Consider the following 14,454-nt stretch of genomic DNA (forward strand, 5'->3'; position numbering starts at 1 on the left):
AAAAATATATATCACCTCTTTCAGTTAAAATAGATTTCTACTTGTATTCTTTATATCTCTAGATAACCTTGATGAAGCAGAGTATCAAAAGGAGCCATATTTAAAAGCAACTGGTCTGTTCAGTTTTATTATTTCACACATTAATCTCCCATGCAGACTCTGAGTTTCTAACTATAACTTTACAGAATGACAAAGATTCACAGAAAACAGGTTTAAAAGTATAAATGACTTCATATTTTTAGTGCATCAGTACCCCAGTGAATCCAATTTAGATTTCATTCCAGTTTACTACTAAAAGTAAAGTGATATGGAGTTGGTGCTAAGAAAAGGAAAAATAATCAAAATATGTTAAGTAACAATTTGGACCACTGGACTCGGCAATAAAGTAAAGCATCTACAGTTACCAAGAAAAGTCTAAGAGACAGTGAATAATATATATCTCTCACACTTTACTTAAATGAAATTACCACATTATTCAGAAAAAAAAAAAAAGGCAATATGAAAGCAGTAATTAATTATTCTAAACAAATATGTGCTCAGAGGACAATGCAGTTCTGAATTAAAGGCTTAACTTTAGATTATGAATGTTTCTCTGCCACTAACAGAACCGAAAAGAGAAAATGTAAAAGCTTGAATGTTTAAACAAAACCTGATAATATGCAGTATAAAGGGAATTAACTAGTAAATTAGCATAACAACCAACAATTATTTAATGTCATGAAAACAGGCTAAGCATCAAAGGTCTTCATAAAACGATCAAGTTCATGAATATTAACCTTAAATCTTACAGGTTTTTACACTACATTGTCTTTACTTATGCTGTATGTGCTCAAAAAAAAATAATAATAATTAAAGAGACATCTACAGTAGCCCAGACATGAAGACATACACATCTAAATCTAGCAAAGTTGAACAGAAATGGAACAATGCAAGATTCAGGCCTACTGTCTGTCTTTGCTGACCTGTGAATGGCAACAAGATGAGGAATGTAACTGAAATCTTCATTTTGTAACAGTACAGCAAATAGCAATAATGATAGGAAATTACTATTAAAAAAAAAAAAAAAACAAAACAAAAAAAAACAAAACCACCAAAAGTAGAGAAGAAAACAGTTTTTATCTTTAAAGCAGTGAATGTTACAGCCTATAACCTTGAAGAATTTTAAGGTCTGACTTTCAATCCACAAAGGCAATGCACAATTCTAATTATCACTTATGTTATGATGCTGATATACAAGGGTATTATGCAATACACTCAAACCTTACTAAGGTTAATGTCTGGTACATATGAAATTCAAGAATAAGTTGCTTAGAATTTCAAAGGAAAAAGCAAGAAAGAGTAATGGAATGGCATAATTAGGTTAACAACTCCAACTGCAGTTATGGAACATGAATAACTGAGGGCATTCCAAAGTATTAGATGTGATGATCAGATAAAAACAAAATTTTACCAATAAATCCTATTAGAAGGGAAAAAAGTCTTCCCAAAGAAATGACAAAATTTGCTGCTGTTTCTCAGAATGTAAGGGATATGTTCATGTTTTCTATGCTCTTACAACATGGCATCTGAAATGCAGCTTGGAGGATCATTACAGAAATACCTTTCAATTTATTTCATGGTAATAGCATATTACAGATTTTTTTTTAATTTAATAAATTTGATATACATATCAAATATTAAAGTAAGTACAATATCTAAGAATATTAGATCTAGCAGCATTAGATGAAAAAACACTACTTTTTATTATGCCTACTTTCAGATTTGTTAGATAACAGATATCATATAAAGCTGGGGTTTTTTTAGTTCTAATCACTAGCTTAGCCAAAAAATGCAACCTTCAAAACACTTTTAGAAAAGAAAATAAACCTGAAGATCCACAATAATAACACAATATTATAACATATTGACAATAAGTTATAAAAGACAAATCAAACAAGCATTCTTTACCCCTCTAACTACACCAACCGATTTTACCAGAGCACTTAGAACCCTAAGATACTATTTGTATTTTCCATGTGGGTACAAAGGATGCACTGTATAATTGATTAAAGAGAAGAACAGGGGAAAAAATCAATTAAGCCACTGTTGTGTCTTATGACACCAAGGTTGCCAAATGGAGACATCTGGGCAGAAAAAAAGTTTCAGTAATCCAATTACAAAAACACTGTCAGACTGTTGCTGTAAGTATTCCTTATTTCACTTATCGTATGCCATCACAAGAGACATTAAGTTTCTCTACACACACACTTGTTAAAATAAGAACTGCAAGCTAATTTTGTGAAGTTTCTCCAAAACCTCAGTTAATTAGGAACAGAAGAGGGAAGAGATATCAAGGTTCTGGCTGCTTGAGAAGATCAGCAGAAAATACAGAATTCTTGCAATCATATCCCTCCCTTTCTCTTCCTCCCATTTCCCTCCCCCCCTTTTTTTTTTTTTTTTTTTTTAAGGACAGAGTTGAGAAAAAAACACTTAGAATTGCATTCAAAGATTTTTACATTTTGAGGTATGACTTATAGCTGTTATTTCACTTCAAAACCAGGACAGTTACTTAAAAGCTTTAAGTATTGATTGAAAAAGCTTCCTCTCTCCCTTCTACAACGAAAGAGAAAATGGGAAATTACCCAAAAGAATATAAAGCTTCCACTTTAAATACAGCTTTAGAATTACTTCAAGCTGAATCTACAGTTAAGACTGCATTTCCCTTCAAAAATTCAATCCTATCCACATCTTGATTTTCAATAAAGCTTTTGAAGAGGAGCCTATACTTCATGAAAGTACCAAACATCTTCCTGCACGCTGTTTCAAAAGCAAAGACATGCAGTGCTCCACAGTCCAGATAGGAAACACAACATTTTAATGATTAAAAGATCAAAAAGTCTATATATTCAAGCTGAATGATAAACAAAATTTCAAGGGAGAAAGAGAGTAAAGGGCTTTAATTATCACTATTTTGGTAAAAGCATCAGAAATCCTGAGAGATGATAATCCTTTATATTGTATATGCCATTGAATGTGTTCAGTGCTCCTACTTCATAGAATCATAGAATTGCAAGGTTGGAAATGATCTGCAAGATCATCCAGTCCAACCGTCCTCCCATTACCATTGCTACCACAAGCCTCTAAACCAGATCTCATAGCTCCTCATCCAGATGCCTCTTGAACACTGCCAGGGACAGCAACTCCACCAACCTCCCTGGGCAGGCCACTCCAGTACCTGACCACTCTGTGAGAGAAAAAGTTCTTCCTTACGTCTAACTGAAACCTCCTCTGGTACAACCTGCAGGTACAACATCTGATACAACATTTCCCCAGGTCCTGTTCATTGCCTGGGAGAAGAGGCAAAACCCCCCATTACCACAACCTCCCTTCAGGAAGTTGTAGAGTGCAATGAGGTCTCCCCTGAGCCTCCTCTTCTCCAGGCTAAATAATCCCTGCTGCTTCAGCTGCTCCTCGTAAGACTCGTGCTCCAGACCCCTCACCAGTTTCATTGCCCTTCTCTGGACATACTCTAGGGCCTCAATGTCTTTTCTTGTAGTGAGGGGCCCAAAACTGAACACAGTACTCAAGACTTTTCTTCTAATATTTACTTCTTTCCTTTTTTTTTTTTCCACTGGCTTTGCTACATGTTTGCCATGTTTTTAGTTTGTTTTTTTTTTTTCTTTAATTTAAATAGGCAACCAGAACATCTCTCAGCATAAAAGAAGTCTACGGGCAATGAGAACAGCAACAGGAGATGGAAGAAGTCTCCATTTTGAAGCAATGGCGACCAAAGGCAGCAGCACACTGCTGCAAGCTGGGCAGGCCCTAGGGTAATTTTTGCTGCATTTATGACCATCACCAGAAATTAAACAGAGAGGAATGTTAAGAAAAAAGATTGCAATGTTTTCTACTTATTTCCTCAGTGGCAAAAGCTGTCCAGGGTGAAAGAGCAGAATAGAAAAGAGCAGGATAAAGGGAAGAAACAGAACGTTTATATGTTTATATCATCATGCTACTGTTCCAGAAATGTAACTTCAATGGCAGCACTCAGCTACTTATGAAATAATTAAAAACCATTCTCTGACAGTTCTTCATACTTTTGCAAATATAATCAAATTTATTATGGAACTCAGCAGCCTTCTGTCACATGCCACAACAAAGAGTTTCTGAAGTTTTTTTATACATGACTGTGTATTTCAGTGACTTAAGAACTAACATATTTTCCACCTTAAACAGTTATAACCCAGTATTCCACAATCAATACAATGAATCTGTGACACAAAGTCATTCTAGTTTTCATTAGTTTCCTCTTTTTTTTTTTTTTCCTGCTAGCAATAAGTTCTTCAAAACACATTTAATAACTCAGTTCTCTCCTTTCTGCAGTCATTATTTCCATCTTCCACACTCAAATAGCTGATCCAGACACTGGCAACAATTCACACCTTATGCAGTATTTTCTATACAGTTGAAGATTTAAAAAAAAAAAAAAAACAAAAAAAAACATTGACTTCACTAAAGTTCCTTTTAGTTCCATTAACTTCTCTCAAGAAGGTTCACTTTGCAAAAATTCACTGTACTTTCAACCACTTTTTCAACTGCCATAAAAGCTACGGCAATCTGGTCAGTCTTTATATGACTAAACGGGTTCACTTTACTTTTAATTTCTATCATCTCTGCCTTCTGCCACTACCAGTGTTGTAAACAGGAACTTCCTCTATCACAAGGTTCTATGCTCTTTTTTTTTTTTTTTTTCATCCCCCCCCAATAAAAATACTCTGTAGAGGTGATTTCCAAGTTGCTTACTCTGAGGAAGTTGAAGATTCATATTAAGCATACAGATGCTTTTCAGAGGAGGACCACCATCCTGAACAGTACTAGCATAGTGGCTGAGTAAGAGGTATGTTTCAATCCTGTTACACAATACAACTCTGCAGTAAAACCGGTAAACTTTGTAGACAGCCATTTTAATTTACCATTATTTACTGTCAAGAAAGGATTTCATTTAAAAAGAATAAAGATTATTTCAGCTATCTTGGTAGCACAGCTGCCACTCTACATGAAAGTGTCAACAAAAGTTGCTAAGCCAGTACATCACAGCAAAAGGGAATCGATAGTGATAAACATTAAACACATTTTATTAAATGAAAAAGGTAAAGATTTGAAAAAATACATTAATTATAGGACAGAGCAATACATTATTGTCTATGCTTCCCAGTTGCACAAAAGTGTCCTGCAAACAAAAAAAGAAAACAAAAAAAAGAAAAAAAAAAAAGAGAGAAAAGCCAACGAGGGGAATGCATAGATTTCAGGTGTTCATTTTCTACACTGATATCCAAATGATTTATGTGGACTGGCACTATGTAACCTGGTAGGACCACAAAGTCAGATTATCATTCTGATGGTGAAATTGGGATTTTACAGACTACATTATTTCCTGAAAGCTGTGAACCTTAATAATTTATGTACTTAAAAAAAAAAAAAAAAATCAAAGCCATCCAAAATTTGTGGCCATTCTGCCTGCGCAGAGCCCAGTGAGATGTCTTGGCAGCACAGCTTGGCACCCAGGTGGGCAGAACCTCACCTGGAACTGGGGGCAAGCTGATGCAGTAAGCACTCGCACTAGCATTAAAACCTGGAAAAGGGTAAATATTTGCGCATTTCCTTTCGGCTGAAGACAGGCATTCTGTTGCTACTTAAGTAAAGCCACCCTTTCCTCCAAGGCTCACACTCAGATGCCCCGGGCCGGCAATCAGCACGTACACCAGCACACCACACGCCCGTTTCGATAGCTTCGGCATTACTTATTAGCCGGGGGCATTCAGGTGGCATCGCAACACACGGTTTAATTTCTTCCTGCTGCGGCTCAGCCCCCCGGTGCGCCCGTGTCAGCGCAGGGACGGCCCCGCAGCCGGCCATGTTCGAGGGGCGGGGGTCAGCCGCTGCCCGGCGCCCCGCAGGCGGCCCTGGGGTGCCCGGGGAGAGCGGAGCCGCGTGGCAGGGGGACGGAGACCCTCGCCGGGGCACCGCCGCGGGGAGGAGGCACGGCGGGGCAGCCCCGACCCCTCCGCCGGGCGCGACGGCGAAAGAAGCAAAGGTTCTACCTCCTTCTTTTTCTGGCCTCCCCCGAGCTGGCCGCAGAGAAAGAGGAGGAGCAGCAGCAAGAGGAGGAGACAGTTCCCGGCCGACAGGTGCAGCATCCGCCGCAGGACACGGCTACCCGACGCCATGTTCCCCCCTCCCGCTAGCCGCTGGCCTCCGCAGGAGAGCACCTGCGACGCCGCTGCCCACCTCCTTCCGTCGATTGGATGCGGACCGGGGCCAATCGCAGCGCCCCGCGCCGCAGAGGCTCTTGGGAAATGTAGTCATCAGCCGCAGCGCCGCGCGCCGGTGAGTGCGCTCCAACGTCAGTTTGGCGGCGGTGCCAGAGGCGGCGTGGCAGGGCTCGGTGTCAGGGCTCGGTGTCAGGCACGTCGGACACCAGCGCACGGGGTCCTACGCGCAGTGGTGTGCGATGAAGGCTTGCTGGCGGGTTTATCAGGGGCGGCATCTACCAAAGCTGTTGCCTGAGAGGTAGCAGTGGTCCCTAGGCAGGCAGAGATATCAGTGTGCAGCTTGGGCTTGGTGAGCAGCTTTACCCGCTGGCCAAAATTCCCCGTCCCCAGAACAGCTGGCCACCATGACAGCTGCCAGAGGCGCTGAGTGCAATGATGAGTTGAGACTATATAAAACAATAGAAAACTGAAGAGCCTTATTTTCCATGTTTGTATGCATACGCATTTCATTATTCACACAGAAAGTCATCTTTGCAGAAAATAATATTCATGTAATACACTAATAAAATTATTTTTTATTTTATTCTCAGAGCATTAACCATGTAACTTAAATTTGATATTCTTGTGCACAGTACACTATTCAAGTCACCAATTGCATTTCTTTCTATGGAACACACGCTGCAGTGGGCAGGCTAGGTAATATTAAATTAATGAAGACCTACCTACTTTTTTTTATTTTTTTTCCAGATTCCAGGTGTTCATCTTAAGCTGTGTACTTTATTTTCACACACCTGTGCTGAAGGCACAGACAGAACTATTCATTTCTTCAGAAATTTTGCTATCTCATTCAAAAATATTATTACTTTTCTAATCAGAACAGCAGATAAAAATAGAAAGCTGAGGCACTGAGAGAGTACTCAAAAGTGTACTTATTTTGGGCACAGAACTTTTAGATGGTATTTTAATGATAGTATTGGATGCTAGATCAGTGATACTACAGACATCTTAGCAACATGTGTTTAAAATATTAAATAAGGCTGCGGTATTCCTTTATATTTGCAATGTGCCTTTGAAAAGTTACTCGTATCCATAGGAACTATGAATCATATTCAGCTAGTCTACCAGACACTTAAAATTGATCTAAGTTTCTTAAATTCAAGAAAGGTAAAAATCACGTTATCCACATATGTCAGATTCTGTCACTGGACAATAGTAACCATAAGGTGGTCAGTAATGTGGGCTCTGCTTCTAAATTATATATAAAAGAAGGCAATATTCATATGTTTACACCCACTTTCTAGTCTGTGGCTGAAAAGAAACAGTAGGAACAACTTACTGGAGTCTAATACAGAGGCATTTATTGAGAATCCTACGCTTCCAAAATAGTTTCTCCAATATAATTTGCATTAGGAATAGTAATGTCAACAGTATGAACATTTCAACATGACTGACAAAAAGTATCTTAGTACTGCTATTATCAATACCACAATACTATGTTAACCACTATATAATAAGCTAAATGACCTGGAGAACAGAGTATGATACCATAGTATTGCCTCCCATGGAATCTACTTCCCTACAATAAATGACTAAAAAAGGAAAACTGAAAAACTAAAAAACTTAAATAAAAAAAAAAAACAAACACCTAAAAAAACCAAACCAAACCAAACCAAAAAAGCTGCTGTTAGAATGGATTACAGAGGCTCCTAACACAGAACTCTGCTTCATAGAGACAGGATATTCCTATCAGAATGATGTTTTAAAAGATGTAGACCTTTTTCTCACCTCTACATTTAGAAACATTACACTGGAAGAAGAGACGCTTTTCTTAACAAATGTGCTAAAAGAAATAATATGTAATATGTAGTTTAAAAATCTCAGGATATTCTTGCTAAATCCAGAACTGTTGTAATCCTCTTGGTCTCCTCCTGAGCCTCAGGCACTGTGGACCTTTCTCATTTTCACTGTGTGAGAACAGAATTAAAACTATGAGAACATGAGTGGTTGCACTGGAAAGCTGTTTCCTTCAAAATGCTAAGAAATTGTTTTGACGCAATACAGATCTGTCAAGGATTTAACTTTTCTTTTAATCAAAAGTCTCAATTTTCAAGAATCCTGAAAGTCTTGACCATGAGCAGGAAACAGCAGTATGGCAGCATGGGCAATTTGACTTTTTTTCTGCTCCGATTTCTAACCTGTGTTCTGTATGTTCTGTATAAACCCCAGAACTTTCATATTCATGTTATTTGTGATTTTTATTATTATTATTATTATTATTATTATTATTATTATTATTATTATTATTATTATTATTATTTTTCTTTAGCTCATTGAATAAAGGAGACTTCACATAGTTTATTTAATGTTTGGGAGCTGCAACACAATTAAACCACTGAACCTGCAACTGTGTTTTGTTTTGTTTTTCACTTTGAAGCTATCTAGAGATAGAGCTAGCCTCAAGGATATTTCATACAGACGTAGCTGCTGTATAATCATAACATGTATGATGATGTTAATGAAGGCCTAAAAGTGAAAGGATGTTTTCCTTTCCATCTCTTCTCAAGAAACTACAGATGAAAGAGTAAAAGAAGTGCAGTGCTGGAGTTGGATTAATGGACTGCCTGAAATCTCATTTCACTGCAGAGTGCAGTGAAGTTTGGGTAGGGAGAGCAGTATGAGGAACAGCTAATGTGAATGTGACTAACCAACAGATCAGATTAACTAAAATCAAAACTTGCAATTCACAAACATTAAAAACAAATAAACAAACAAAAAAACTTAAAGAATGAGTAAAGATAGTTGCATAATTGGAAAAGAGTAGTCCAACTGTTTCCTGGAAGAAAAAAAATAAAGTGTTCATAAACATTTTAGTAACACTTTAACAAGTAGTCACGATCTTTCTATCTTGCCTAGTTTGTTAACATTCTTTTTTCTTTCCTTGTAATAAGACTATTGTTTGTATGCTATGTAATTAGTTGGTTGTTTTGTTTTTTTTTTAATCCATGTGTGTGGAGACTCAGAGGAGGAATAGGTAGAACTCAAGCTGGTATGTGCTTTCCTGTTCTTTTGTTTTAAATAATCCCCAAATAACTCCCTTAAATTTAAATCTAACATATTTTTACAGCCAATGAATTCCTGACAGAACAGTTATGTGGCTTAGGCAGCCATGTCCAGGCGTATACAAAAAAGAGTTACTGCTCTGGTTGCCGAGTTTCATCTACTACATCTTTAATTAGTTTTGTTAGTTTTTCTGCTGAACTGAGTTTTGATAAGAAGGAATTTCCAAAAACATTCAGTATTTTCTGCAGATAGCTTTTAAGTCTATTGGGGTTTTTCATTTGACACGTATATGTTTTCCTAATTATCTATAATTAGCATCCAAACCACATTTCATCTGAAGTACTCAGTTTCAGAATTTGTTTTCAACTGAAAATTTAAACATAATGTTCAGACATCTCAGATAGAGTAAGTTTAAGAAAATATTAACTTTATTGCCAACTTGGGAGGGAGCACAGCATTACATCTTCTAGACAGCCATTTACTAGTCTGTCCTCAGTTTTGAGCAAGCCCATCATTTGTTATGACAGCAGCAGCTCACTTTAATGGGAGAAATGTCACATGAGACTTCTGTGCTACAACTTCAAGGAAACAAGAATTGCATTTGCTAAGTATGATTTAATATTGACCTGACCGAAAACGAAGTGGTTTGGTCATTTTATTAAGCTATGATGAAACATGTTAGTTCTGGAAATGTTTATTTAAAAAAAAAAAAATTAATGTGCTAAAATTCTTGGACATTTCTTAATTAAAACTTCAAAGTTTTCTTCATTGTGATTTGGGACCAAAATAAATAATGTCATGTCAGAATTTTCTGCAAGAAATTTTTATTAATGTAATCCTGTTCTTTAGGTGATGGATGTTACAAAGTGTCAAAGCAAGGGCTACTTCTGAGAGAAAAGATTACAAACTTCAGACAAAACACAGTTTTCTAAAGACGATCTTTTTTTATTTCTCTGTGGTCATTTAAGAGTCTCTGGTCAGAAGATGCAAACTTTTATGTTCAAAGATGGATTTACTCCCATAGTCAAATGGAATGATACATTCTCTTCTAGCTTCAGCCATCAGCCTTCAGAGAGGTTTTTGTTGTTGGTGGGTTTTTTTTCCCCATTGGTATCTCTTTAACCAGTAAGCCACATCACTGGGGATTTGGTGTCCTGAGTTTTATGCATAAATATTCTTTCTGATGTTAAAGATGAAGCATACTGAACAAAACTTGGAATATTTAAGAGATGCTGCCTCCCAGAGAGACAAGCTGCCATTAATCAATTGCTGTCAGTAAGTGGCAATGTGAAGAAAAACTATTCTTATATTTGGAAAGCAGTAGGAGTATTACCTCTCACAGATGTGCTTTTCAAGATATTGAGGTTCTTGAATTTTTTGGCATTGCACAGATCCTAATGCATGCCATTAGAAAAAAATTGCTCAAGGGATGTGGTTAGCAGTAGATTAGCACTTGCTGATTCCTCTTCTGAACTTTGTTTACAATGAGTAAAGAAGATAAAACTACCTAGCTACCTGTCATCCATCCAAGCTCACCAGTTTTCTAAGGGTACTGTTACATCTCTCTCTGTCTCTCACTTCCTCATTTCCACATCCTTATCAAAAGCAAGAAAGCAAGGTAGGACTTCAGGCAACAGTTGACCAGGCTAGCAATATTGAAAATACCTTACATAGCTGAAACCATATGATTTTTCTAGCATATTTTATTTTCTTTCTGAGTGAAACACTGATCTTTTCCTCAAGAATACATCAATAAAGTGTGCTGTGTTCATTGTTACACATGAATTTTATAAGCATGCTTTATACCTCTTTTACAGTATGATAGAAAAGCACTGTGAAAGCAGATTGACTACAGAACTTTTGTTTTTCTCTTTGGTATTTTTCATTGTGTTTAATTTTAATAAACCTCTTACATATACAAATTCAATTGATGTAATTTTTTCTATCATTGTCCTATTTCATTAGTTTCAGCTAGGATTCAAGAAAGTATTATGCAGAAATATTACTGGATGAAATTGAAGAACAAAATCACTTTTTCATCTACATCAATATGCCATCTATATGGATTTTTTTGTGTTACAAACTTTCTATAAATTAACTTCATAGTATTATACTGAATGCTTTTTGTGTTATCTTTGATGAAAGAAACTTGAGGAATAGAATAATTAGAAAAATGTATTCTGGAAAACAGAAATTGAAGCATAAGAAAGGATTTTCTTTATAAATACTATACTTAAATATATAAAAAGATACTTAGCCACATAAGGCAATGGGGGTTATTGCCTTTGACATCAGTACCCAAGCACAGATCACCCATGTTGATAAAGCATAAGCAAATCTGGCTGGGAATCCTGACCGTGGTTAACAGGTCTTAGACTGTTTTAGCTTTATGCAGTTTTAGCCCTGATGTCTTTTATTGTTTAGTATGATTTTGGATAATGTTATTCTAGAAGTTCCTTCATTTGTAAGCAGTGGTATATCATCCATAATAGAACAAATATACTTTTAACCTTAAAGGGAAGTTACAGGTCTACATTAACAGCACCTGGCTATGAAAATGGGAGCTAGGAAAATGAAAACAAAACCACTCAGAAAAAAATATTTCAGTTTACCAGTGAATGGCAAAATCACTTGCATCTCATTTACACATTTTTAACTGCTCAATAATAAATGCAGATTCATACAATTTTCCAATTAATTTAAAGTTTACATTTTATTTTGTCTTCAAGAAGTGTTCATGTTTATTGCCTCAAAAAAATTAAAAGAATTATGGTGAAGATACAATTTGTGGATCAGCCTGGTTCTTGCTTTTTAATATTTAGGCTAAAAAGCTTTTTGAAATTTTCCATTGTTGACAAACTCTAATAATAAAATGTATGCTAATGGGCTCCTGTAACACTTAAAGAACACCACCATAACTCATTCCTGTGCCCACAGTTATGCTATTTTTTGCATGAAAACTCAGTTTGGCAGTTGATTATAGAAAAAGAAAGATATCTCATGAATATTAAATTTCTCATGCCTTTTAATATCTCACTCTGGAATCTGGAGTAAATGTTTGGTACAAATGTCAAACTGATCTTTACTGGTGGTATACGGTGGATTTGTGTCACCACATTATGTTGGAGTAGAATTTTTCTAAACTAATTTGTTACCAGCTAATTTACATTATAGTGAATCACTCTCTGGAAACACTTATTTTCACTGACTATACAGTTGGCTTATTTAAGAATAGACATCAAAATGTTGGTTGAATTTGAGACAAATTAACATTATCCATGAAAATTTCATCTACAAATGTAATACATTGGGTATTAATGGAAAGTGGGAATGGAATTGAAAGTGATTTCAATTCTGAGAACCTTGAATTTTGCATTTTCTAATGGTGCCTAGAATAGGTACAAATAAGATCACACATAATTTGGTTTTTATTTATTTTTTCACAGTATCTTGAGAATCACAAAAATTAAGGGCCTGCAAAATACTTACTAGTCTTAGAGATTAATATTTCATTAACAAATGAAAAAAGTATGAAAAAAAAGTCCCAAATCAAACAGCACAAATGGTTATTTCAGTAACAATCTCTTTTACATGTCTCCCTGTGGAGATGTCTAAGTTCAAGTGATGCCTTTGAGAATCCTAGTTATTTCTTCTCTAGGAAAGTTAAGACAAACCTACATTACTTCCATACCAATAATGAGTCTTTTTATTGCACACAATAAGGTTTAATTTGTTCCATTAATAATTGTAATAGAGTACTGAAAAGCCATTTTACTTTAAGATGCTAAATATTTCTGTTAAACACCCGTTTGGATTGTATGCTTTCAATAGAAATGCAAATTAACATTTGATTAGTCAAAAAAATCAATAATTACTGACTATGTTTTAGGTTATGGTAGATAATAAAAATTATTTTTAATTATTAAAAGTGTTAAGAATATCAGATGTAACTGAAATAAGTGTTTGGTTACTTTAAATAAGCCATTACAAATTTACTCAGCTGAAATTGCAGTATTTGCAATTTCAGTACAAATAATATCTTAAGGAATGATATTAAGAGAGAATTAATGAGTGCTCTTGCAGGCATTCACCTAAGCATACTCTTATGTGAATGTTGATTGTACACAAAGCTTTAATTGCCCCTTTCTTTTTTATTGCACATTATTTTCAAACTTTCTTGTACAAGTATAAAAGTCTATTTTTTTACTCTACAGTTTTGCAATGATAGAAGTATGACAAGAAGTCCTAGCCTGTGAGAGATGGATAGACCAAAGATACAGGCAATATGTGAACTTCTCTAATATCCCAGGAAAAAAAACACATTCCCATATTCTTCAAAGAGGAAACAGGATTCTTCTCTGTAAAAAAACTCATCTGTGCTGTTTGTGGTTTTAACTGTTGGTTCCTGAGTTTTTCAGTAGGTCTCTGTGAGATTGAGAAAATTCAAATGGTTCTAGGAAAAAAAAAAAAAAGACAATTTACAGTAACGTGCATCTTCCTGGCATAAGGAAAATAAGCTTATATATCAGAGAAACTTTTTCAATGTAGCATTTTCAAAGGAAATGTATGTATATTTAATGAAACAACAACATAAGTGGGTAAATTATGATAGTCATCAAGCATATGAAGATATTTTTTAATATCTGATATTAAACAAAAGTAATGAAAACATTTTAATGACCTATAATAATCAGATTAAATTATTATAGTTTTCTTAATGACTTCTCAAAACAGCTTATTATAAACAACACATAATCTAGATGAGATTTTACCATTATCTGAAACACAGTGCTGTGACCCAGTACCCAGTTCTGTTATGGTGAGACTGCTGCCAGAGCAGAGTTCAAATTCTTACATGATTAAGCAAAGTCTGTCAGATGTGTTATTTAACAGGCTCTTAGATTTGTGAGCTTTGTTACATCTCATGTCATTGATAGAATTAACTTCACATCATGGAAGGAAATCTGCATTGTTTAGAAGCTTCATTCTGCATCTTCTTGCATTTTAAAAACACGTCATTTACATTTTTTTGTTAACTTGCTTTACACCATTTTAGCATCAGTAAATGAAAGCCAAACAAAAAGCAATACATTTAGGGAACAGTTAGAGAATGGTTAAACAGTGGCCTAGGGGTTTTTTTAGA

General features: G+C 35.7%; 1 protein-coding gene across 3 annotated transcripts in view; it reads right to left on the reverse strand.

The window, feature by feature from the left end:
• TUSC3 (tumor suppressor candidate 3) overlaps positions 1–6,280 on the reverse strand; it is a 110,745-nt gene extending 104,465 nt beyond the window's left edge. For all 3 annotated transcript variants that reach the window (XR_016466156.1, XM_031588631.2, XM_090139396.1), the window contains exon 1: positions 6,081–6,280. Coding sequence is in view for 2 of the 3 variants with exons in the window: in XM_031588631.2 (XP_031444491.1) it covers positions 6,081–6,206 (126 nt within the window). In the remaining variant the exon portion in view is untranslated. The remainder of the gene's footprint in view (positions 1–6,080) is intronic.
• Positions 6,281–14,454: the final 8,174 nt, after the last annotated feature.

The sequence above is a fragment of the Phasianus colchicus genome, chromosome 4 (assembly GCF_987193195.1).
Source record: "Phasianus colchicus chromosome 4, bPhaCol1.hap1.1, whole genome shotgun sequence".
In the NCBI taxonomy this organism is placed as follows: domain Eukaryota; kingdom Metazoa; phylum Chordata; class Aves; order Galliformes; family Phasianidae; genus Phasianus; species Phasianus colchicus.